This window comes from Arvicanthis niloticus, chromosome 10 (assembly GCF_011762505.2).
Source record: "Arvicanthis niloticus isolate mArvNil1 chromosome 10, mArvNil1.pat.X, whole genome shotgun sequence".
In the NCBI taxonomy this organism is placed as follows: Eukaryota; Metazoa; Chordata; class Mammalia; order Rodentia; family Muridae; genus Arvicanthis; species Arvicanthis niloticus.
Window position 1 is genome coordinate 47246731 of NC_047667.1, and position 26977 is coordinate 47273707.

A 26977-nucleotide genomic window follows, 5' to 3' on the forward strand; every position below is an offset into this window, starting at 1 on the left:
CCTCACTTGGCCTTCCTTCTTGTTTAGCTTCTTTGGGTCTATGGAGTGTAACATAGTACCTGTATTTTAGGGCTAATATCCACTTTAAAGTGAATATATATCATGCATGTCCTTTTGGGACTGGGTTACTTTACTCAGGATGATGTTCTCAAGTTCCATCCATTTGCCTGCAAAAATCATGATGTCTTTGCTTTTAATAGCTGAATAGTATTCAATTCTATAGAATGGAATTCCATTTTATTTATCTATTCTTCAGACACTATTAATGATAATGTTATGCTTGCAGACAGGAGCAAGTTGTCCTCTGAGAGGCTCCACCCAGCAGCTGACTCAGACACATACAGACACCCAGAGCCAAACAGTGGATGGACCTTGAGGAGTCTTATAGAAGAATAGGCGGAAGGATTGTGGGCCCTAAGGGGATAGGAACTGCACAGGAAGACCAACAGAGTAAACCAACCTGAACCCTTGGAGCTCTCAGAGACTGAATCACCAACTGTGGAGCATACCTAGTCTATTCAGATCTAGTTCCATGGGCTGGACCTAGGTCTCCCTGCACATGTGTGACAAATGTGCAGCTTGGTTTTTATGTAGGTCCCGAACATCTGGAGTGGAGGCTGTACCAAAACCTGTGGCCTGTATATGGGGTATGGTCTTCTAGATGGGTGCCTTATCTGGCCTCAATGGGAGAGGAAGTGCTTAGCCTCTCAGAGACTTAAAGTGGCAGGGTGGGGGATACAGGAGGACGGGGTACTCAGAAAAGAAGGAGATGGGGAAGGATTGTGGGTGGGGGTGACTGGGACGAGTTGTAAAGTGAATAAGTAAAAAAATAAAATTGAAAAATAAATAAAAGTAGAAGCAAAAGAAAAGTCATTTTACCCCAATCTAGCTCAGTGGGAGAGTGTTTGTGTAACATGTTCAAGGCCAAGGCTCAGTCTCTCCACTCATACAAGATCTGCGCATTAAGAAGGCAGTTTTTTCTTTGTATTATAAAATCTTATGAGCAAAATAGAAACTTGTGTATTTGTTAATCAGCAAATCGAAATCCCTGTCTGAAGTAGTATGTACCTACTTCACTGGGATACTAGAAGAACAACTAGACATGCTTTAATTAATTACACTTCCAAATGCTTTAAGTGCTTTATATAAGAAACAATTAGACATCTTAAGTAAGGAACAACAAGCAGGCCAGCTCCAATTCTTAGGTCAAGGAAGCACTACACAAACAGAAAACTGTTTTATTCAATTATTTAAAAATTTTCTTGCATTAGTCCTCAGAAATGAAGAACAAAATGAGTTACTCTACTAGAACATGAACAAGAGGTAAAATGTCAAGTGGATATCTGAAACAGCAGAGCGTTTGAATGCCCTGGTGAGAGCCTAAACAACAGGGAACCAGAAGGTCTTATCCTGCTCCTTTCCCCAGAGCAATGGCAACCTGGCACAGGACCCTGGGTACCGTGGGCTGACAGAATGTTGATAATGGCGTAGACCTACAGCTGTAATTAAAAGGCCCTGGATAATGAAAAAGAACTAATCTTTATTTGGTCCAAAAAACGGCTTACCATGGAGAAGTCCTGCCAGAGCAGTGAGACACTTGAATTAAGAGGTGAATAGCATTAGATTGAGACACCAATGGACTGTGAACTGGAAAGACTTCAGCCTTAACAGGAGAGCAAACACTGTTTTATTTTTGTAACTTACATTTGTCTTAAGAAAGAAAATAAAAACATGCTTATTTTCTGTGGAGCTGAAAAAAAGAATAATAGGAACTTCACTTTTTTTTTTTTTCTAAATGGGCCAACTATCTGGCTAAAGCAGTATTGTGTGTGGATCAGAACAAGATATGCAGTTTTTAGTAGGGTGTGTTGATCACAAACATCTACCTTTTGGCATACTGGTTTTTGTTTTGTTTTGTCTTAAAAAGCAAAATCCAAATATTTATCAGCTAAACTTGGCTATCTATAAAACAGAATAATAACTGCAAGTAGCTTCTGTCATTCATAGCCTCATCTATAAATCTACCTTCAGTTGCTACTATGTGATAATTTCTTCTCTACAACACAATATAATTACGCTATAAAGAGGACTGCTACTAATAACTACAATGGGTGTCTTTCAGTAAGAACTAGTTAACAAGGATTTTTACAACCCCACTTCCAGAGAATGGGAAGCACACAAATATTCCATACAGCTTTGCAGGTAGTCATTAAAATGACTTACACAGGTCAATCTTGCATGTTGTCCTTATTAAAAATGCTGCTTATAAAAGAATACAGTGAAATTACTCAGAACACAGTAACCATCTTAGCTCTAAGAACTGAACTATATTTGTAAAGATTAGATCCTGTTTTCAATTGTTCCACTCCCTACTCTAATTAAGTAAGTATCCCTGGCTGGATAAAATACAGTTTATCTTTGGAATGCATGATAAGTTTACTTAATAAATAATATATTTATCAAAAGCCACTTTCTAGTGTAGCTAACACTAGTTTCAAATATTTAATCATAACATTAAAAGAATATGCTTACTTACTTTATTCAATACATATGTACCTACTTTAGTCACTATGAGACTTTTTTCTTCTTTGAAACAAAAAATACTGAAAAGTAACTATTTATTTTAGTTAGGAATTGAGAGATTTTAATGATAATGACAAAGATAATCTGTCACCTTATAACTTAAATCAGTGATTCTTATTATAAACGTGAGAACTAATACTCAACCAATGATGAGTTATTGAATATGTTCAAAGTATTGTGAATCTTCAAAATAGTATGATGCAGTCTTCACCAAAGCAAAAACAACATTCCTCCCCTTGGTGATGAACATGCAGCTTTATGTAAAGTATCAAGTGCTTGATCTCCTGCTGCTCATCTGTCATAAGTTTTCCACTCTACATGTTCAACTTAGTGATACCAACATTGACCTTAAATACACTCAAGAATAGCACAGCAGCTTCTACAAGAAACACCACACAGACATTGTAGCCTGAGCAGTCAGAGTTGGGAATGTAAGAGTGACATTCCCTAATCGTTCAACAATGCCACGAAGCAACAAGCCCTAGTCAGGCTGCTTCCAAGATGCTCCTGGAAGAACAGATGTGGCACAGCTCCTCCCTTTCACTACATCAAAAAGAATAGCTTGCCCTGTGCTACCTACCAGCACACCCTACTGCCTCAGCCTTTGAAAGGTGCCCATACAACCAACTCTCACCCCTCCACTGTCACTTCCTTGGTCCAACCAACCATCACTTCCCACCCTGATGTTTGCCTCTGCCTCCTAGTTTCCTGTCATCCCTCTGAATGCACCACAATACCATTTTAAATACTCCAATGTAAATGATTCAGGGCAGATAGTGGAACAGTGACAGATCTGCTGTATTTTTTCCTTTATTTTTCTCCATCATACTTTCTGACCAATGTTCTATGTGGTCTTCTTAGTTATTGATTTTCTGACTACTATAAGGAGAAAAATGTAATAAGGACAACAGTTTTGTCTATTTTTTTTCTTTACTGTTACATGCAACTAAATGGAACAGTGTAAGACATTTAGATTTAAGTTTATTTCTACTGATTTATTTAGTTCAATAAATGTGTTTTGTACAGGACAGGATAAGACACAATGGTATCAAGAACTATTTATTTAAGAGGTCGTCTTTTTTGTCATCTTTGTTAAGGGGCTGCAGTTGCAAGGCTTGACTGGATTCTGAGATTCATACTGTGTTTTATTGGTCTATGTGTCTGGTTTTATGTTTCTGTTATTACAGTTCCTGTAGCAGTTTGAAATCAGGAATTGTGGTACCTATGGCTTTGTTCTTTGTCTTTTGGGATTACTTTTTAATATTTGGTTAAAAAATAACTTGGTATTTTAATGAATACTGGATTGAATCTGTCAGTTTAATAATACTAAATTGTCTAATGCATGAACATTAGAAGGTCTTTCCAGTTTTTGTTTTATAATTTTATTGTAAAGTCATTTTAGTTCCATATCAAATTTATTACTAAGTTGTTTGTGTGCAAGCCTGTATGCATTGGAGGTACTAACTGTGAAACAGGCTGAGGTCATGATTCAGGAATGAGATTTTAGAGAGAATGTTTTTCTGGTTTTGAAGACTTCCATTGGTAAATAAAACTTTAAAAAGCTGGCAGTGGTGGTGCACGCCTTTATTCCCAGCACTTGGGAGGCAGAGGCAGGCAGATTTCTGAGTTTGAGGCCAGCCTGGTCTACAGAGTGAGTTCCAGGACAGCCAGGGCTATACAGAGAAACCCTGTCTCGAAAAACAAAACAAAACAAAACAAAACCTTTAAATAGCCTATACAATTTTTGTTGCTGTTGATAATGATGATAACACAAAGCACTTATTTTCTATATCTTTGTGTACATATACCAACCACTAGAGTGTTTTCAGAAACATTTATTCTTTCCAGAGGTCTTAACTGTCCTTATATCATCTTATTCTGGAGAGATTAATTTGAGTGGGAGGTGTTGGGGCTAAAAGGGGAGAATGTTATATAATGAATCTATTCAACTAATGTCAGAAAACTTCCTTGAAAGGGAAATTATCCTTGGAAGTTTTTAATCAGATAATATAGAACTGTCATCTCATCATTCTTACAAGAAAGGAGGCACTGGAGACACTCTAATTCAAAGGGTCAATGATTTCCTTAAATTTCATGAAATATCAAGTTACTATATAAAGCAGAATACATTTTATACTCTAAAACTGAGCTACCTGCAAAGAGTCAACTTCAAAAACCTGCTGTCAGTTTTCTTGTCAAGATGAAGAGAACTTGTGCAGCTTACCTCCTTCTTTTGTAAGATGAAGGGAAAGGGAGGAAAGAAAACACTGGGGAATTACTTAAATCAGCAATAGGAAAAGAGAGAATAAACCTTCTCTTAAGGCCATTGGCTAAAATTTTGCTTTACCAAAGAAGTACTTCAACTAGTTTGGATTAAGAAGACTGGTTGCCTTAAGACACTAAGAAGTAAAAGGCTCTCAGATACTCAGATGCTCAGATACAGCACAGGGGGGTTGGATAAGTAATGGTATATTTAAATTCTTTTTTTCCCCAAGTGTTATTTATTAACCATTGCTCTCTTCAAATATACCAGAAGAGGGCATCAGACCCCATTGGAGATGGTTGTGAGCCACCATGTGGTTGCTAGAAATTGAACTCAGGACCTCTGAAAGAGCAGTCAGTGATCTTAACCACTGAGCCATCTCTCCAGTCATGTGGGATATTTAATGCTAGATACTTTGTCACAATCTTATCTAACCCGAGAGACAGTCTTATTTTATAACTAGATCTCCAGAGATTTATACAGGTTAATTAACATGAGGAAGGTATTCAGATGGATCAAGATTTTAAGTCTAATATCTTAACTGTTAACCCACTGTATACTGTCTCCATGTTCCTCCTTTTAACAGTGAATTCCTTCATGATTTTCCTCATAAGGGTAACTCTGTCATACAGGTACAAAAGTGACTATAGTACTGGGATTGGGTTACATCAAATTGAGCTGTTGGCCAAAGGGGTCCCATGGGAATTCTCCAACAAGGCAGGCTATTGCCAAGACTACAAACTAACAGCAAGGTCTCATTGTGGAAACAACATCTGTGTAACTCACTGAACATGGAGAAGTTGAGTGGTGCCTACAGAGAGCCTTCACCCTGATGTTCTAGTGTCTTTGGTAAAGAAAGGTATTCTGTTTGTTATCAAAAGAGAAGCATAAACACCAACTTAGTCACAAACCCTTTGATCAAAGGTTTACTGCCTGTTAAAATACTGTTAATACTGTCCTGCCTGCAAGGTATGCTAGAGCAATAGAGGCTCTAAGCTTGTGGGAGTAACCAACCAATATAAGATTTGACTTAAGGCCCACTCTACAAGATGGATCCCATACCTTACACTGCTTGAGTGACCAATAAATAACCTGAGAGTGACTGGATAGTCCAGGAACCTAGGGTAAAACCAAATACTACTGCTCTTAAAAAAAAAACAGTAGTAGCAATAAAATGAGTCCTAGTGACATTCTGCTGCATTCATACTTCACTGTCTTCCTTGGCCATCATCAAAGAAGCTTCCCCCTGCAGTAAATGGGAATACAAAGACCCACAGCAGACATTATGCAGAGTGAAAATCCTTGGAACATTCAATCCTAATTGAGATGTGTCTATCAAATCCTTCCCCTCAAGGATCAGGGAACACTGAAGAAGAGGAGGTAGAAAGGATATAAGAACCAAGAAACCAAGAAACCAAGCCCTTTACATCAACATGAACGAAGCTCATCTCAACTCCCAGGGCTGAGGCAGCAAGCACAGGGCCTGCTAAAGTCTGCGTGTATCTTATGACTTCCAGTCTAGTGTTTGTATGGGATTCTTGAGTGTGCAAATGAGGCTCTGTTTCTTGTGCCCTCCTTTGCACTATTTTCCTACTCTTTGTTTGCTTTATTCAATTCTGATGTGACAGGGTTTTAAAAATCTTACTTTACTTTATTACTATCCCTTAGAAGCTTGTTTGTTTTCTAATGAGAGACAGAAAGGGGGTAGATGCAGATGGGAGGGGAAGAGAGGAGAGACTGGGAGGAGTACAGGGAAGGTAAACTGTGCTTGAGTTATATTATGTGAAAAAATTCATTTTTAGTAAAAGGGAAAAAAAGATCTAGCCTTGGTCCCTATCTCTATGTAATTCAGAAGTCAGGTCAATTTCTTCACCAAATGAGTTTCATTTTACTGCATTTGTGAATTATAATCTGATGCAGGTTTAGCTATCTAAAAACACAACAAAAATTTTTCCTTTTTCTTTTTCTTTTTTTTACAAGGAATACTTATACTGAATAAAATAACTCAAAAGGTAATGGCTATAGTGGTTGGAACACACTCAGCAGTATCTATTCAGCTTGAGGATGTACATGCACTCAAGTCTGGCAATTTCATTTCTAGGTATATATCCACAGAAGTGTATGCTTATTCATCAGAAGATAAATTCAGGACCACTCATAGCCACACTTAACAGCCTTAATATGGAAACAATTTTAAGGCTATCAACAACATAACAGAAGGGTGGATAAGCTTTAGTATGGTTACAGTGGAGAAGATAAACCATGTCTAGATGGAAAAACATAAAGAAATCTTATAAATATCCCCAGAATAAATGAAATTACACAGGAAGTTTGTGTGTATGATTACACGAAGAACAAAATCAAGCCAGACAAGTGTGCGATCCTGGGCATCAGGCTACTGATTGTCCTTCATGGAGGGAGGACCTGAAGCAGGTCTGAGATGCAGATCATCCTGTTTTATATGATCTTGGTGCTGATTACCTTATACTTTCTTTCTGTGACAAAACATCAAGTTTTACATTATACTAAGTTTCTGTTATACTAAGAAAAAGTTATTTCAAAAGTGAAGCATTTTATTTTTGGTGGGTTAACAGCAAAATGTTTGTACTATAATATTAATATGTATAGACTTCTTATCTCAAAGTCAGACATTAAACAGGGGGTTAAAATGATTTTCCTTTCAATTGCTGCCTAAACATTTATAGACAGTGCATTCCTTTTAGTATAGGAAGTATATTTCAGAACTCTGATTTATACCTGTTGCCATGTATCTTCAACCAAATTATAGAATTAGCGCAGGACACCATACAACCAGATTTAAGTACTGTAAATTACAATTATTAATAAATAGGAGCTTTTTAGAACTCTAGTTGCACTGCCTTTTTATTATTATTAATTATTCCCTTTTTGCTAAATTACCTTTGTATTCCTAACTTCAGAATGAAAGAGTGAGCACATGACATGATGATTTGCTCTTTAAGGGGAAGTCAAACTCAATGTCTTCTTTTTCACTTTATAAAAGGGTCTTTGAGTCAAATGCTTTACTGCCTAGTATTTTTTGTTGTTATTAGAATGACAATGGAAAAATTAACATTTTCTAAAAATTTCCTAGCTTTTCATATGCAAAAAATATTAACTGACAAACATCTAGATCTGTACTGTTTTCTTACAAAGCAATATGGAAAAAGACCCAGTATATCGTTTATTTAAGACTATTTCTTCCACTAGAATATTTAGTACATAGGAAAAAATAGCTTTAGATATAAATATTTTATTAACTAGAAGAAGGAAAGGGGCAAAGAGAAAAAGCAGACAGGCAGGAAGTCAAAGTTTATTCAAAAGCTCTTTTGCAAAATAATCCTTGACAAAGATGACAGAGATGAGTTAGTGGAAAGAATGAACATCCTGAGGCACACTAATATTCTGTTCCTCACAAAGTTTATTTTGAAGAGCTACTTTACTCTGTCACTTTCTTAGAAATCATGACGCTATGACTATAACCTACCCCACCTTTTGGAAACCTATACAGGTACAGAAATAAGTCTAACCAATGAGGTAAAGTATCTCTGCAGTAAAAATTTATTAATACACTAAAAAGGAAGAGAAAAAAAAAAGAAATAGAAACACTATACAACAGAAAGACTTTCCAAGTTTCTAGACTAGCAGAATCAATTATGCAAGAATGGCTATTACCAAAGTAATCAATTTATAGATTCAAATGCAATCCCAATCAAAATTCCAAAGACATTCTTCAAGAGAACTAGAAAACTCTAAAATTCCAATGTGAACACAAAAGACACTGATAGCTAATGCAGTCTTAAGCAGAACACACCTGTGACATACTGTTATAAGACACCTTAGAGAAAAGTACCCTATTCAACAAACTGTCCTGGCAATCTGGATAGCCACATACAAACAATGATATAAGATCTGTGTCTCCTACCTATCTATTATACACAAAAACAGACCAAGATAGATCAAAGGGCTTACTTTAAAACCTGAGAGGGGAAAGCAATTTAGGACAGGTAAGGCAAGAACATTGTAAAAAGGATTCCAACAGTGTATGAAATACTGACATAGATTACATGAATTAAAAATGGTTCTGCACAGGTGAGGGAAAATCAACAGAGTAAAAACATTGCCCACAGAATGGAAGAACAATCTGCCAGATTTGGATATGTAACAGTATCTAGAATATATAAAGAACTACAAAATTTAAACATGCAAAAAACCAAAATGCTGGTCAATAAATTATCAAAACTTGGCATATAAACTGAACAGACCCCTCTTAAAAGAGAAAATACAAATGGCCAATAAAACTTTAAGGAATACTCAACATCCTTATCTTTCAGGAAAATGCAAATTTAAATTCCCTTAAGTTTCCACCTTATTACAGTCAGAAAGGCCACCATTAAAAAAAAAAAAACAAAACCCTTATTCACAGCTGGTGAGAATGCAAACTTGCAGTGCCACCACAGAAATCTCTGTGTGCTGGGGGTGGGGAGGTTGTTCTTTCTTCCTCCTCCTCCACTTTTTATTGTCAAGTTGACACAAATTAGAGTCACTTGGCCAGAGGGAACCTCGCTTAAGGTATTGCCTCCATGACTGGTCTTTGGGACTGTTGGCATGGAAGCATTTTCATGGCTGCTCATTAAGATGAGCATACCCTAGGCAGGTGGATATGGGCTGGATGTCAAAGGAAGCTGGATAAGCAGTGGAGTAAGTCAGTGTTCCTCTGTGGTTCCTGCCTCTGCTCCTACTTGAGTTCCTGACCTGTCTATCTTCAGTGACAGACTGATCAGCAAGTATAAGCCACAGAGCAAGCTGCTTTAGGTCATGGTGTTTACCCCAGCAACAGAGAAGCAAATTTGAATATGAGGTTACCAGAAAACAAAACTTAGACGTCTGCATGAACCAGCTCTACTGTTATTGGGTACATCCTAAAACCTCTAAAGGCTACCACAGAGATGCAGGCACACCCAGGGTCACTGCCTTGTTATTCACAATAGCCAGGAATGTACCCCACCTAGAAGTCCATCAACAGATGAATGGGTGACGAAAGTCCAGAACATATACATAATGAACTTTTATTCAGCCAAAAGAAAAAAATTAAATTTTTTTGTAATATTGATAGATCTAGAAATTACTGTATTAGGTGAGAAAACGTAGTCTTAGAAAGAAAAGAGTCCATGAGAGGAGAGAAAAGACTTTTTAAATTACATTAAGAAAAGAAAATTTAAAAAAAATTAAACTGCAATAATGAAACACATTACTTTGTATAATAATTTGAAAAAGCAAAACCCAGCTGCACAGTATTAGCTAAAGGTGAGAGAGTAGCACATGTGGTGGTTTTACTAATTGCAGTGAATACTGTGATCCTTCACCCACTAATGACAAAGAACGGGAACATGTAAATTTTGTTTGCATTTCTTTACTATAAATTTGAATAATTTTCTTAGTATTCAACACTAGAAATTCAAGTATCTTCAAGATTAAATTTCCCAAGAAATTGTGAATCCAGGTTCCAGAAGATGCATAAACAGTGCCAGATGCCATGGATTTCAGAAAGCCATTCATCCAGCAAACTAAACTACAGCATTACTATTCTACCATAAGCAATAGAGAAATCCACTTAGCAGAACAACTATGCACTCTACACTCTGTAATAAAACCACAGGCTAATCTAGCATGAACACAAATAATCTCTTTAAGAAATCAATATGAAGTGATGGTAAGTAATTTCAAGCTCATTTTGTAGACAATGCAAACACCATTAGCATAGCACATGGTCCGCATTTCAGGAAACACTATTCTTAACTAGTGTATAACATGGGATAATGCCTATGAAGACTTACTTATAAAAATTAATCTTGAGTATTAACTGGTTTCAGGATTATAGAACTCAAACATCTACATTAGGTATCTTTTTAAAAAAAGTACTGTATTACAATGTGAGCCAGGCCCATTCAAAATAACCATTCAGAGTAGGATGTTTGCATAAACGCCCAAGTTTTCTTTGTGTATATTCTGACAATCACAGCATATTGGAGAAGGTTTCAGTTTCTTTGCGCCTTCTTCCACTGGTTACATTTAAAATGGCATTTTACCCTAATTTATAAGTAAAATGAATAAGATATGTGCTATCAATCAATATCAACTATTGTCACATAATCAAGATTCAAGATCTCTTTCTGTGAACCTAGTAAAACACCCAACTCTTCCTTACCAAAGTACTTCATAAATGACTCAAAACCTTCCTCATCTTCAAAATGCTTTCAAATTTCAGATACAATGCAACTAATAACAATAGCCTTTGAGAGCAAAAGCCAAGCAATATTTGCATATAAAATGATAGACTTTATGTAGCTTAGGCACTTTTCAAATACTATTTTTAAAGTTAAACTACTAATGTCAAGGGTGATTAAAATGGGTAGTCTTATTTTTGTGTACATTTATATTTTCATTTAAGTATACACTTTTCTTGTCATTAGACAAGCTATTCTTTCTAGAGACAGAGTCTCAGTATGTAGTTCTAGCTGTTCTGAAACTCATGGAGATTCTGCTGCCTCTCTCTGCCTCCTAAGTACTGGGAATAAAGGTGTGCATCATTATGCCTGGCCCAGCAAACTACCTTTCAAGATAGTCGTGAAGATTTTTGTTAGCATTTTGACAGGCAATACAATATAAGCTGTGTGTGTGTGTGTGTGTGTGTGTAATAAATTATTTAAAAGAATAAAGAGGTATGGCAGTATACATCAGTGGGAGAATATATACATGGGTGAGGCAGGGTTCCATCCTCACACCACTGCCCCCCAAAAACCAGATAAAATATAAGAAGAATAAAGTAAACAAATACAAACAATAAAAGTATTTAAAAACAAATAATTGACATGTTCTATTGCCTAAAATTATCAATGGGATGATGCTGTAATTCAGTGGCAGAACACTTGTCTGGCATGCATAAAACAATAGGTTTGCATCTGTCATAAGGGAAGGGGAAGCGAAGGAGAGAGAGCGGAGGACAGGGTAGGACAGGAAAGAAGAGTTCAAGATCTAAAATGTTTAACATCTTTCTTTCTTGGAGGAATCAAAAATACCACACACACAAAGGGAGCTAACAAATAGAGGAATTAGTTACAGGAGTGGGGATGAGGGGAGGGCTCCTTCGTATTCCACTGTAGTATAAGTGTATCAATAGTAAAAACCCCCGACTCAAAATGTATTTATTTAACTTTTTAAAAAGTTACACTGATGAGGTATTAGTCACAGATATAGTCTTATTAGGAATATAATTACACAAATTTAGTCACATAATTTTATTTTGTGGAAATTATACAAGCCTTAATATTTTTTATTCCTGACAAACAATAAAATTATGTAATCTTTATTAAAAAATTAAAATGAAATTTTGGTCCATGAGTGTGGGTTAATACTATGAAAAAAAGAGAAAGTAACTGTTTTTAAGCAGACCTTTCTACTTCACCATAGGTATGAAAGCTGGACACTGTACCTCACAAAGCAGAAGGTCAATGATGTGGAACACCATGCAGAGTGGAAACTTGGCAGTAAACAGAGTGAGGAACCACTGGGACGCATACATATGAGCTTCCAGGTTCAGATCACAGAAATGGCTGTACAGGTCTGGCAGCTGTTCCTAAAAGCCAAAAGTAAAGGTTTAGGGGAATGAATGCTCAAGAAGTTTTGTTGTTTGCAACTGCAATGTTCATCAAGCTTTCTGTTGCCATAGGGTGGCCTGCTAAGTCAGTGCACAGAGGTGATGACAGGAGATGAGGATGAACACATGACAGATGAGTGTGGGCAGAAAAGATTTGGTACAACAAGATTACCCTTGCTAACACAAAAGTTCTTGCTTCCTGGAAAAATCTTGTTCTCTCAAAACACCTTCATTCAGGAAAGGCCATCCAGAGACTGCTCCACCTGGGGATCCATCCCAAGTGCAGTCACTAGTGTGGATGCCAAGAAGTGCTTGCTGACAGGAACCTGATATAGCTGTCTCCTGAGAGACTCTGCCAGAGCCTGAAAAATACAGAGGTGGATACTCGCAGCCAACCATTGGACTGAGCACGGGGTCCCCAATGGAGGACCTGGAGAAAGGACTGAAGGAGCTGAAGGGGTTTGCAACCCCATAGGAAGAACAACAATATCAACCAACCAGACCTACCCCCCAGAGCTCCTAGAGACTAAACCACCAACCAAGGAGTACACATGGAGGGCACCCATGGCTCCAGCCACATATGTAAAAGAGGATGGCCTTGTTGGGCATCAATGGGAGGAGAAGCCCTTGGTCCTGTGAAGGCTTGATGCCCCATTGTAAGGGAATGCTAGGACAGGTAGACAGGAGTGGGTGGGAGAATACCCTCATAGAAGCAGGGGGAAGGGTTATAAGATAGGGGGCTTTGAGACGGGGGATTCAGGAAAGGGGATAACATTTGAAATGTAAATAAAGAAAATATCCAATAAAAAATAAATTAAAAAAAAAAAGAACACTTTCATTCTAATGAAAATTCTGAGTCCAAGGTAAGAGACAGGATTCACCCCCTACCCACCTAAAAACAAAATGTATCTTTACACTCTCAGACCACAATTTCATTTGAATTGTTAATAACATTACATAATTTTATTATTTGTCAGTTGTAAATGTTGCAAATTCTCAAACAACATTTTCTGAGGTATACAGTATGGTTTTAGAATAATTTTGAGTAGAGCAAACGCTAAAAAATGACCCCATATAAAAACCTGTTTGTGAACTAGAGAGATGGCCAAAGAGTTCAGAGCTTTTGCTGATCCTCCAGAGTACCTGAGTTAGGCTCCATGCACCCAAATCAGGCAGCTCACATTCACTTGCAGCTCTAGCTTCAGATCTGCTGCCCTCTGGCAGGCCATCGTCTCACCCAAATACAAATAGAAATGCATTCAGATAATATACAGAAATAAAATGAATAAATAAATAAATAAATAAATAAATAAATAAATAAATAAATATTTCCTTAAAAATCCAATCATGATCATATAAAAGAAATGACAAAGTAAAACTGTACAAGAGTGCAATACAAGATAAATAGCTCCTAACAATGTTATTTATCTTGTAGTGTGTGTGTGTGAGAGAGAGAGAGAGAGAGAGAGAGAGAGAGAGAGAGAGAGAGAGACAGAGACAGAGAGACACAGAGATTAAACCATTTTTGTACCAAGTGTTCACATTGAAATGGACTCAAATGTATCTGTTTGATGATTTAAATGAGGTACCTAAATTGTTATCAAGCTCAACTTGATATATTAGATATAGTTATTTGACTTTCACTCTGTTCTTTTTTTTTTTTTTTTTTTTTTTTTTTTTTTTTTTTTTTTTTTTTTTTGGTTTTTTGAGACAGGGTTTCTCTGTGTAGCCCTGGCTGTCCTGGAACTCACTCTGTAGACCAGGCTGGCCTCGAACTCAGAAAGTTATTTGACTTTTAAATCACACAAGAAATACTAACTTTTGAAAAACAAAACAACTTTTATGCCTGAAAAGTGAAAAGTATTAATAAAACAAAATAAATCTACATTTTGGAAGTTGTATCCATTAAACTTTCATAGTTAAATACTGCTCATTAACTCTGTTAGTGATTTTAATAACAACAAATTCATGGGTAATAGAATTTCCTATTTTTCTTTACCTGCATTAGTTTCTCAAGTTGATAGAATTTGCAGTGAAGATCTTCAAAGTTGTTTTTGTATAAGTCTCTCAATTTATAGCCATACATAATATTCACCAGAACACAGAATGCTTGCTCCTCTGGCATCTACAGGAAAACATGTAAGAAGTATGAATGAATGCCATTTGTTCACACTAACCTTTTTTCTCAAGTGAAGTCGAATGCACATCTATCAACTGAAGTGCTTTCCTTAACATCAAGCCCAAGTAAGCCTCATGATCTTCTCTTGGATTTTCTTCACAAGTGGCTGTTCAAAAAGTTGCATCCCAGGGACTATAGCCAGTCTTAGAGAAACTAATTCATTCTGTCTCTATAAATGGATGACAATTAGCCGATTTTACCAACTGGCATTTTAAAGGAGGTGGGGCAAAATGCTAGTTATGCCCTTTACTGTGATAAAACTGCTGAAGCAGATAGTTTAATGCCTCCGGGCCTTCCTAGACAGAGTTCTGGCTCAGCTGAGATACTGGCACTGTGGGAGACACTAAAACAAGAATTGAAAGGAACAGACCTCCGTGACCAATGAGTGCACAGCACACAGGATTAAGACTAAATCTTGGGAGAGGTGAGGTTGAGTACATGAAAGCACAAGTCTGATTCAGAATGGGCCAGATCATAATAAGTCATTCAAATTAACCACAGTGAAACAACAGGCAGACACAAATTTTTGTTTACCTTTAGACATGCAACATAAATGACACATAAATGCTCCTCAATGCCTCTCTTCTTCATATAAGGAATATAGCACATCCAATGAATACACATGAAAAACAATACCGTTAACAGTTTCACTTTGATGCAAGAAAATATTGTGACAATTAACTGATATTCTACCCCATAATCATTACTGAGACACCTAAAATGGTTATATGTCTGTAGTCTTAGCACTTAGGAGAGGCAAAAGGATAGGGGTCCTCAGAGACACAGCTTGTGGTAAGCATGGGCTACTGTGACACTACCTCAGAAAGGCAAGAGAGGAAGACAGCTAATGTAACACTAGTCATACTTGATCCAAGAAACTTCTGAAATATCTGTATTTTCATCAGCTTAGTCAGTTAATGCCTTTGAACTTCAGTAGATTTATATTTTAAACCAATTAAGATCTAATACTTGATATGCCAGTACTTTTGAATCTCTCCTCCAGTTTCCTCAACAGTAGTTACTTACTTAAAACAAAACCACTAAAATGACTCCTTAGACTATTATAATGATTAATGTTTCACTGAACAATACAATTCAATTTATCACTGATATGCAATTAGTCTAAAAAATTGAACAATGTATTTTTAAATAAAATATTAAGGTGTGGGAACATGGTAGATATTTAATACCAAATTCTCATTTTACTGTGTACTCAAAGTTTCTCCTAAAAATCTCCCAAAAAGTGCTTTTGTGTATATGTATAAAGCATTTGGCCAAAGTATTAAAGTGCATTTATGAATAAAATCACTGTGTATATCTATATATCTTTACCAGACAAACCAAAGAGTTTGTGCTTAATTATAGAAAATTTTAACATACTACTTTTAAATATTCTGGATTATTTAGCATATTCCTTCCTGCATCTGGAGAGTTTCTCCAGATGCCAAATAATTTAAAATATAGTAATTTAACCTTAAAAATGAGCATGCTTTTCTAAAACCCAGTGCACATTCTGTTTCAATTAGTTTAAAAGTACTTGGAAATAAATATGGTAAAAAAAGATACTAGGTTAAAATAGAATATAATTTTTATAGAAAATGAAATACCAGGAAGGGGGTATCATTTGAAATTTAAATGAGTAAAATTATTAATAAGAAGAAAGAAAATGAAATACATAATCCATTTACATCACCTCCTTTGAAGAAATATTAAATGAATAAGGTGGTATTAAAGGTTACTATAATTTAATTTCTAAAGTAGCTTAAAATTGTTGTGGTTATATACTATCCATGCTAATTAGTCTCTAACTACAGATAATATATTCTTATAACTCAATAAATGGATTAACAGCATCTGTTTGAGAATTCTTGCACTGCTTAACCTATTCAATGTCACAAGCTATTGCCAAAGCCCCTGAAAATTTTCTAAGCACAGAAGCATCTAATTTTAAAAGATAATTTAGATATGACACTCTTGAAAATTCAAAACTTTAGTTTTGAATATTCTTTCATTTTCATTTTTCATCCCTCTGAGGTAAATGTTTGTGGGTGAGGAAGAGGCAGCCATCCACAAAGCAGCAGGCTCCAGCAATGATAAATATGCAGCAGCTTATGTAACTGACAAAGAACTGGTCAGCAAGACACTGATAATATTTCCCTGAACCCTGAGCTTGTGTCTGATTAATACTTTAGAATAGCCTATGGTCTTCTTCTTCCTTTTTTTTTTTTTTTAAGCTTTATTTACTTATTTTATGTATGCAAATATACTATCATTCTTTTCAGACACACCAGAAGAGGGCATCGGATTCCCATAACAAATGGTTGTGAGTCACCATGTGGTTGTTGGGAACTGAACTCAGGACCTCTGGAAGAGCAGTCAGTACTCTTAACGGCTGACATCTTTCCAGCCCCGCCTATGGTCTTCTACTGGTTTAGACAACAGAGAAAAATAATACAGGAAAAAAGCCCTTCTGTATTCAAAGTAGCTGACAGGTTGATAGGTAAACAACATATATTGATTAATTTCACAAAATAATATAAATTTCAAATTTGGATATATTTTTATTAGTATGATGCTGAATATCATTTAATCTTTTCTTAAGGATCCTGAAGGCATTTCTGTCTTTCATGTTATTTTTAAAATCTATGGCAACAACTACATAATTCAATTAATTTAGAGTATGTGATGTTAATGATGTGTGTCTTGGGACATACTTTAGGAGACATTTTTAATATCAATCTCACAAAGGCTGACTTACTATATGGCCTTCATTACTGTAAACAGGAAGCACAAAAAATTCTGAGGATTTAACTTTTCTAGTTATTTGCCTCATTCCAAAGGAGAGCAAGAACAGGGTGCATTTCCAAATAATTACAAACCTGAAAATAAGCCAGGTCTCCCAGAACCTCAAACAGATTCCTTAGAGCTATATTCTCACTGAGCTTTAACCAATGCAGTGTCATGTGTTTATGAAAGGGCTATATTATAGAGGGATTTCTTTTCATTCCAGCAGTCCACCTTAGAGGGTGGCTTTGTAAAACCCAGGAAGTAAACAAAACTTAGAAGTCTTACAAGACTCAAGAATGAAATAAAGTTAGAAGTCTCCAGAAACTTCTAAATGTTAGTAAGAACGGTCCCAAGTACCTTCCTCTGAGTTATTAAACAGTAACAACCACCATACAAAAGGCTCTCCAGCCAGCTGCAAACTATGCCAGGAGCTCTAGGAGTTCAGCTTCTGTGTGTTGTTGCTTAGGCTGGAGTGGACTTCTTGGTGATGCAGCTGCCTCTGAGCCATCTGTGCTCCCATCAGTAACCCTGTTCCCAAACCTCAGCTGGAAGGTAGGTAGGTAACTTGTCCTCCCAGGACAAGTGACACACAATGGACAGAAGCAAAAATGGTTAATTTCAGAAAGTATTTTGTGCAAAACAAAGCAGCAGCATCCTTGACTTGAATCTCAGCTTTTCACCTCAGTGAAGACAAGGGTCCTTTAGAAAAAAGTTGGCTCTCAGATGTGAAGAGCACATGCCATTCAGTGGCTGCTGGACAGCTCTAAGTCTTAGAAACCTACCACCACCACTCAAAGATTTTAAAACAAAATTAATCACCATCCAAACTTCTTCCATGAACTCTAAATGTCTAGTCTCCTGAGGGACCAAACCATTTTAGATATTACTTGCATTCAGTGTTGGAAGAATTATAATAATAAACTGATATCACAGACCATCACAAGAAGATAGGATGCGAAGATATCAAAAAGAAAAAGAAAGCAGGGAGTACCACAGTATCTGATGCTGCACGGAGAGGGAGAGCAGCCTAAAGTGAAGTGAGATGAGTCATGACAACAGCGCCATGGGGTATCACTCTTACTGGAGTGAGGTAGTCAGCATTCTGACTGTGAGTCTACTAGGAATGCGCACTTCAGAGTGCCAGACTCAAAGCAATGCCTTAGTTTAAACTAGATGGGCCTCTTTGCTATGCATTATTTCCTTCTTTATGGATCACTCCTCTTCTTCCTCAGACATTTTAGTGTCTGATGTTCTCAAATGCCATTCTCATCTTCTGAGCCTTGGTTACTCTTCTAAGATTAAAGATTTCCTCTCATCATGTCAGATTTGATGTCTCCCAAAGTATCAGCCCCTAGTTCCAGTGGGCTGCTGGGCAGTTCTAATAGTCTTAGAACCTCCCCACCAATTCAAAGGTTTTAAAACAAAAGTAATCATTGATCCAAACTTCTTCCATTTACTCTAAATGAATATAAATCTTTTAGCTAAAAGCATCATAGCTGCCAAGAACCAAGCTAGAGAACTCGGTGTTTCACCTTTCACTTTTCCTTTACTCATCCAGAAGTTGCTAGTTTTTCCTTCTAAATGTTTCTAACTTTCTCCCTTTTTCACAGTGCCAACATATGTCATGGAGTCTAGCTAGTCTCTCATGGCTGTTTGTTCCCTCCAGCTTTGCCCTCTAAGCAAAAACAAGCAGAAGAATATAAATGTCTACCCCTGCCCAATGGCTTCTCATTTGATTAGAAGGAAGGCACTTGAACAAAATGAGTATATAGTCCCTATCATGTGGCCCCTCTCTATCTTGCCCTGTTTACCCCACATGGAGTAAAGTGTGATTCCATGTGCTTTCTCTCTAAATAGAGTACCAAATTGTTTTCAAACACTTGATCTCATTCATTTTTCTACAACTCATCAACTTTAATTATTCTTTTCTTGCTATTTAAATAGCTACCTGTTCCAGAAAGTTTCTCTAACAGTTTCATCAGAACTGGGCTGGGCAAGTTTCCTGTCAACTATCTTGCTTCACTTTGATGAGCAGACTAAGTTCTCCAGTGAGCATGTATTGTTTCTTTCATCAGAAAAATCAATGAAGACACAGAAAAAAGAATAAAATCAGTTTGTATGTACATTCCTTGTATCTCATCCTAGACATCAACTACAAATGTAATCCTGCTCAAAGTCCACTACCTGGCAACTGACGTTAAATGAGAGTGACTGACAGGAAGAAGAAGTGTATACAAATAAATCAGAGAAAACCAAGCAGATTTCCTTGTTGTAGTGTAACAGCTCATAGTGGTCTGAATTCCCATGTCTGTGCTTATGCTGATATTTTTATTCAAAATAGTTATGCTAAAAATAACTTCAAATAAGCAATTTATTTGCTTCTAGTTAGCAAAACTAATTGAAAAACTGTCATTGGCCAACAAAGGACTAGCCCAAAATGAAGCCTATCACTGACATGATCAATGGTACTCTATTATGCTTGCAGACAGGAACCCAGAATAATTGTCCTCTGAGAGGCTGAGCCTGGGGAATCTTGTGGAAGAGTTAGGGGAAGAATTGAGGAACCCAAAGAGGATAGGAACTCAACAGGAAGACTATCAGAGTCAACTAACTTGGGCCGTTGGGGGCTCCCAGAGACTGAATAAGCAACCAAAGAGCAAGCATGGGCTGGACCTAGGACCCAACAAGCATATGTAGCAGAGTGTAGCTTGGTCATCATGTGGGTCCACCAACAACTGGAGTTGGGGTCTGTCTTTGAATCTATTTACTGTCTGTGGATCCTATTCCCCTAACAGGGCTGCCCTGTCTGGCTTCAGTGAGAGAGGATGAATTTAGTCCTGCAGAGACTTGGTGCGCCAGGGTGGGGTCATACTCAGGGGGAACTCCCCCTTCACAGAGTAAGAGAGTAAGAAGAGAATGGGAGAGGAGCTGGAAGGGACTAAGAAGAGAAGGGGGCTGGATACTAGGCTAGAAAGTAAATATAAATTAGTTAATAAAATACACCAGTTTAATAAAGAGAGAGGGGAACACAGAGGGAGGGAGGACTATCCTGTCTTGGAAACAGATGTTTTAATTTCTCATCCAAGTTATAATTTAAAAAGATATGCTATGTATAAGCTTCCTAAAGTAGGAAATCAGCAAGAATATCAAAACCTGTCAAAAATAAACTCAGGGACACTATTTAAAACATGGAAAATTACTTACATGCAACAGCAATACAGCAGCAAGGAAAGACTGTCCTTGACAGTACCCAATGTCTTCATCAAACACAGAGTAGGCCTAGAGAAAGATCAAATTAAAAGTCAAATTAAAAACTCATAAATCTTAACTTACATGTTGGCTCCCATCAGGCACCTGCTTGCCCTATCTCGGACCTTTCTATCACGTTTGCACTGCTTTTTCCATTTGAGCCCCAATGCCACCAGTGCAGCGGGACTCCTCTAAGATACCTTTCTCAAAGCAGCCCTACATGTTCCAGTATGGCAGGCTCATCCTCAGCACATGAAATAAACAGACACTCAGATCACCTAAATTAATTAATTTAAGCCAATGTGCATGAGCTTTGGAAACCCTGGGTAAATGATGGGGAATTACAAGGCTCATAGGAGAGTTCCAGTGCACTACAACAGAAAAAACTCAAAGCTTCTCAAAACTGTAGTACGAATTCACCATTCTAACAAACAAATCAATTAACAACTAAAACCTCCAAACATGGTGTCCAACCTGCTGATAGTTGCCATGAACCACTATAAACAATTAGTGATTTCTATGCATGTGTGAATTACAAAATGTGAGCTTACAGATGGCACTGCTTTGTTAAAAGGTTGTATATGCCTGCTGTAAGCCCTTAATGACCTTCAGACAACCCTCCCATTTTCTAAATGTTGCTAAGAAAAAAATGGCTCTTGTTATGTCTGTTGCTGTACAGGCAGATGCATTTAAAATCACCCTGTGTGTTTTGCAGGATGTCCAAAGGTACATCATGCTGAGAACATACACCCACTACTGAAGGCTCTTTGGCTATTCCATACCATTCCTTTCATTTTAACCATGCCAAGTGAAAACTGGCAAGAATCCAACTCACAGGAAATACAGCACTCCCTGAGAAGGAACAAATGCACCATTTAGTTTGACATAAGCCTGTTTGACTTCAGAGGAAAAGAAATAATGTTGTTTACTTAATATTTTCTAACTAGCAGTTTAAATACTTGAAGACACTCTACAGTAGTTGTTAGGAGGCTGAGCCAGCAAAGAGGGCTTATTTATTAAAAAAGGGAAGATAAGAAATTAGAAATACTCTCTGTGAAAATCCAGATAGCTAATGTTTTAGATTTTGAGGGCTAATCAGTTATCTGTCAAAGTTTAAATGACATTCTTAAGTCAAGGGAAATATGAACACAGGCTTTGTGAGTCATGTTTTACTTACTGCTTCCTGAAGTAGAAGAAAAAAGTTCAGGTTCTGCCATATTTATAAAAGCCAAGAATTCCAGAACTAGGCAGGTACCAATCCCATGCATGTGCCGTATTTGAGAGGATTTCCACTCAACTGCTTAATAAAATTCATTGTGTTTATGAAGACTTCCTGCCTAGAGCAATGGTTATTAAATATTTTTTTATACTTTTTTCTAGTACTGAAAATAGGGCCTTCTACATGCTTAGGCAAGCATTCTGCAGTGACCTCCTGCCTAGCCTTATACCCATTTTTCTGTGTATAATACAGTCAGGTAAGCATATACATGCATTTGATTTTCAGAATGTCTGAACTAGGGCATTATGCATTGCTATCATTACAGAACATTGAGAGTATCATCCCTCCAGAATGTTGCTTGTGCCTCTGTAGTCTAAAATCCCCATCAGACATTAACTGACCTATATTAATACAATGTATTTTTAATCTGTAAAAGAATCAGACATAGATAAATCATATCAAATATACTCATATGTCTGGATTCTCACAGCCTCTGAGAGAAAAATGAGGCTATATTACAAAGAAAAGGCTCAAAAAATAAGATCAATGTGGCAACCTTTTCACTAACAGATGAAGAAAAGTGGGATAAAGCTGGTCAAGGTCTTCTTGTTTGGTCTTAAAATAAAATAAAATGAAATAAAATAAAATAAATTTATCCACTCTGTTTCGTACAAACTTATAGGACACTTATTATTTGATATCAGATGTTCAGTCTTTCAGATGTCAACAAACATTTAATTGTAGAATGTCTGCCTTACATGAACCAAGGCCCAATGTCCAATCCCCAATATAAAGGAAGAAGAAGGAACAAAAGGAGAGAGGAAGGAAAGGAGAGACAAAGGGGCTTTAGGGGGAGTCATCCTTTCTAAAAGCACAATGAAGTCACTGTCTACTCTATTACCACAAATTCCCATTCCTATGATAACTACATATTCTTGTTATTTCTGCAAAATTATTAAAACATGACCTGCACACTCAAAAGTTTCCTAAGTAGGAGGACAAATAGTAGAGGCACCCAATTTATGCTAGTACCCAAAGTAATAAAGTAGCCTAATTTTGTGCCTAAAATTTTGTTTATATTATTTAGAAATATATGCTAATAAGATTATACTTTATAACTCAGTATTTTTTGTTAAGCTTATAAGACATAAATTTTTGTTTTGATTTTTGAGCAGGGTTTCTCTGTGTATCCCTGGATGTACTGGAAGTCGCTCTGTAGATCACACTGGCCTTGAACTCAAAGATCCATCTGCCTTTGCCTCCTGAGTGCTGGGATTAAAGGCATGTGCCAACATTGTCTAGCTAAGATATAAAATTTTATTTAGAAGGTTACAGCCTTTTATATTAAGAGAGAAAAATCACAAACAAAAAATAAGGGACTGGCTCTTTGTCCCTTCAGAGTTAAGTCCCTAAGTCCCTTGGCCTGACAATGAAAACAAACCTATGACATATCATTTTATTAAAACACTTTCACATTAATGAGATAAGGAAATACCAAAAAAAAATATGTACAGATAGTTGAAAATTAAAAATTCAAATGTTCTTTTCTTAACTTATATAAATATGAAATAAAACTATCTTCTTAGATGCTTTTAATTAAAAGAAAGAAAGTGTGAAAGGCATAACTTGCACTTACTGTCTAGCTCCAGAGCACAGGCACTGTGTTATCTGTATCTGCTCTGTGGATCTCTAGGTCTGAAGATGTGTTGACCTGCAGAGCCAAGCTCAGGAGATGATAATAAAACTTAACTCTCAAGCACAACTTTTTCTCTTTGATACATACTCAGAGAATACTCAAAAACTAATCACATAAATGACTAGAGCTAGGAATGTAGAGGAATAATAAACACAAAATTCCAGAGTGGTTGACTCGTGTAGAGAAAGACTTAACCCAAAGGAGGAATGAGGTTAATGAAAAATACTGGCAATATTTCTCCTAATTTTTAAGTATAAAATATTACTTATTTTTTAAATCACAAATACAAATTAAACATGCTTGATATATTTCATAATTTTAAGTTTTAATTTAAATATTTTAAAAGTACTAATCAGTACCCATTAAATAGTTTGTATTTTAACTTGAGTATCACCTTCAGAACACAAATATGTAAAAGACACCAAGTAGTTTTCATTGGAGTTTAAATACACACACACACACACACACACACACACACACACACACAAACACACACACACAAAAAGCAAGCAAGCATTGTCTTCAATATACCTATGTTCTCTAAAGTTGTCAGGACATTAGACCTTACAATTCTGAATTATTTTCTTCAGATTAGAAAGGGTTAGGCTCCTATGTACCTTTGGCCACAACATTTTTAGCAATCAATCACAGCATTACTAGGTTGTAACTATGATTCTTCTTAAGGCAACATATTTAACACATTCTGTTGACTCATTATTGAACAAACTCACACCTCAATGAGGCATATATACAACACAGGCATATCACAACCTCTCAGGACCTAGCAGCATTAGCCAGTACTTCAGTGCTGCACTTGGGAACCATGGTACATACCAAAATCGCCAAGAAAAAAGAAAACCTATAGCGATAAATATAATGTGATGCTTGTTTACAGTGAGAGTTAAGCACCAAACAATTTAAAATTCTCTATGAATGCCTGGAACAAATGAACAAACAATAACAACAACAAATGTAATATTGTATGAGTGTTGATTTTGAGGTTGCAAGTAAATTTTACTAAGTAAGATGAATCTATAAGTACAGAACCTATAAAAATGACTGATTGTGTATTTGTGTATGAGTATGTGTGTGTACATATCTTATGTAGAAATACATATTCAAAATTAAATTGAAATAGCTTTAGCCTACTAAAAGTAGGCTAAAAAAAAGCCTACAAAAAGTAAATACAAAGAGTTTTTAAATAAAAGAAAAACTGTTATTGATCATAATCATTAATCATTAATTTTAGGGAAATGACAAATACTAAATATTTCATGTACAACAAATATTAGCATAAGTCATTCCCAGTCTAGAGTGTCACATCTGAAATTTGTTTCTACATGAATATTCTAATTAAAAATTTTCAGTACCTAATATCCCTCATAATGTTCCCACAGGCTTTTAGAATCATTATCAATTAATTATGTTTCCATATCCATTCAATACTCAGAACAATCAGTCCACAATGAACATAGCATTTTATAAAGGTTAATTATAATTTTTCTTTGAAATTCACCATGTGTTTTTCAATAAAAACAATATAGTTATGACAACCTCAAAGTAGCCTCCATCACTCTGATACCTAGAACAGAAATTTGCTAGCACAGTATTCTAAAACTCTAGTTCCAAAGTTTACTAAGAAGTTTTCCATTATTGACTCTAAATGCAAAGCATGTCAGATTCTAGCTCTGCCATTTACCAGAATTACTTAACTTCCCTTTCACTGAGGCAAAATATGGAAGACCAGAGGAAAGAGTGAGCAAAATTGACAAATCAATTGCTCTAATGAAGCTTTGTTTTTTAGCAAAAAGGTGACAACAGTCATACTAGATAATTTATATAATGTTTGAAAGTAGTATGTATAATAATGAAAAATTAAAGAGAAATGGACTAAAAAGAGACTTAATTTTTAGATTGTTTTTCTTTTATTTTTAAGATTATAACTATATCATTTCCCTTTCTTTCCATTTCCCCTTGAATTCATGGCCTCTTTTCTCATTAGTTGTTGCTATAAGAATATATATATATATATATATATATATATATATATGTATATATATATATATATATATATATATATATATATATATATAAACATATTCCTAAATATAACCTGATCAGTCTATATTCTGCTTGTATCTATGTTTTCAGGGATGACCTTGTAGTATAAGATAACCAATCTGTGAAGAAGCTATTGTCTCCAACTCTCGACATCCCTTAGTTGCCTGTAGTTCTTCCTGTAAGATTGAGACATCTGGTCTTTTCCCTGTCTGCTTTGGTATGTTTATTGATTATTTCTTGTTCAGCTAATATTTAAAGAGTCATACTGGTAAGACTTTATGGATTTAGCTTTTGACTTAACACCCATGAAGAAGTGCCCTTGAGCAGAGAACAAAGGGAGGCTAATGAGTCAGCTGTGTAAATCTGTTGGGTAGTGTTCTTGGTAAAGGGAAAGTCAGTTTAGTGTAAGGGCTCTGGGTATGAGCTTGTCTGTACATGAGGCCAGGCAAGAATGGTTGAAATAATATTCTGATATGACTTTCCAGCTTGGTAAACCTCTAAAAGTTCTTTTGTTTTTACACTGAGTAAAATAAAAAGCTACTGCAAAGCAATGATGTTAATGTAAACCAGGGTGACAAGAGTAAAGCTGGTGAGAAATTAGCTGGTAAGTGACTAAGATTTCTTGATATATTGAATATGTGGAGCTGGGAAAAGCTGTCATGTGCAGCCTGCTGTGTGGAAAGGAGGGATTGACATCTACAATACTGCTGTGAATCTGTAGCTTTCCAACACACACAGGTGGATTAAGAACCAAGCACAACCAGGGGAGGTTTTGGAAGGTAGAACAAGGAACTCCAAGTTTGCTCTTCCATAGCAGGAGAAAAGTGTCTAATCAACACTTTCAGAACCCTAAAAAGTTAGTGAAGGTAAAAAAAATCATGGGAAATAACTATTTCAGAAAAGCAACTGAATTTTAAATTGCCAGCAAAATGTTATACATTAACCTTTGAATAACTGAAAACCAACAACCTACATGTGGAAAGACACCCACCTGTCCAGGGACAAAGCCAGGTGAGAGCTCCTACACAGTTGTTCTCAGATCCCCATCAGAGAGAATCAGATTTTGTCTGCTGGTTCCCAGCAATACTCTACCTACAAGGCTCACCCAATGTAAGAAGCAGTCTCCTTGAGGCGTTTGGCTATTGCTGGTGATGGATAGAAGTAAGGCAAAGTACATGCCAACCCTAGAGCTCTTACTAAAGAGAAATCATGGGAGTGAGAGATCCACAAAGGTTAGGATACCCCAGAGGGCTCTGCACTCCTGT

The 26977-nt window shown here is 36.3% G+C and overlaps 1 protein-coding gene across 3 annotated transcripts in view; it reads right to left on the minus strand.

The window, feature by feature from the left end:
* Positions 1 to 26977, minus strand: part of Rabgap1l (RAB GTPase activating protein 1 like) — a 551680-nt gene that overhangs the window by 198463 nt on the left and 326240 nt on the right. For all 3 annotated transcript variants that reach the window (XM_034512812.2, XM_076941454.1, XM_076941455.1), the window contains exons 15-17: positions 20692 to 20766; positions 14521 to 14646; positions 12357 to 12500 (exon numbers count right to left, since the gene is read on the minus strand). In XM_034512812.2, coding sequence (XP_034368703.2) covers positions 12357 to 12500; positions 14521 to 14646; positions 20692 to 20766 — 345 coding nt within the window. The remainder of the gene's footprint in view (positions 1 to 12356; positions 12501 to 14520; positions 14647 to 20691; positions 20767 to 26977) is intronic.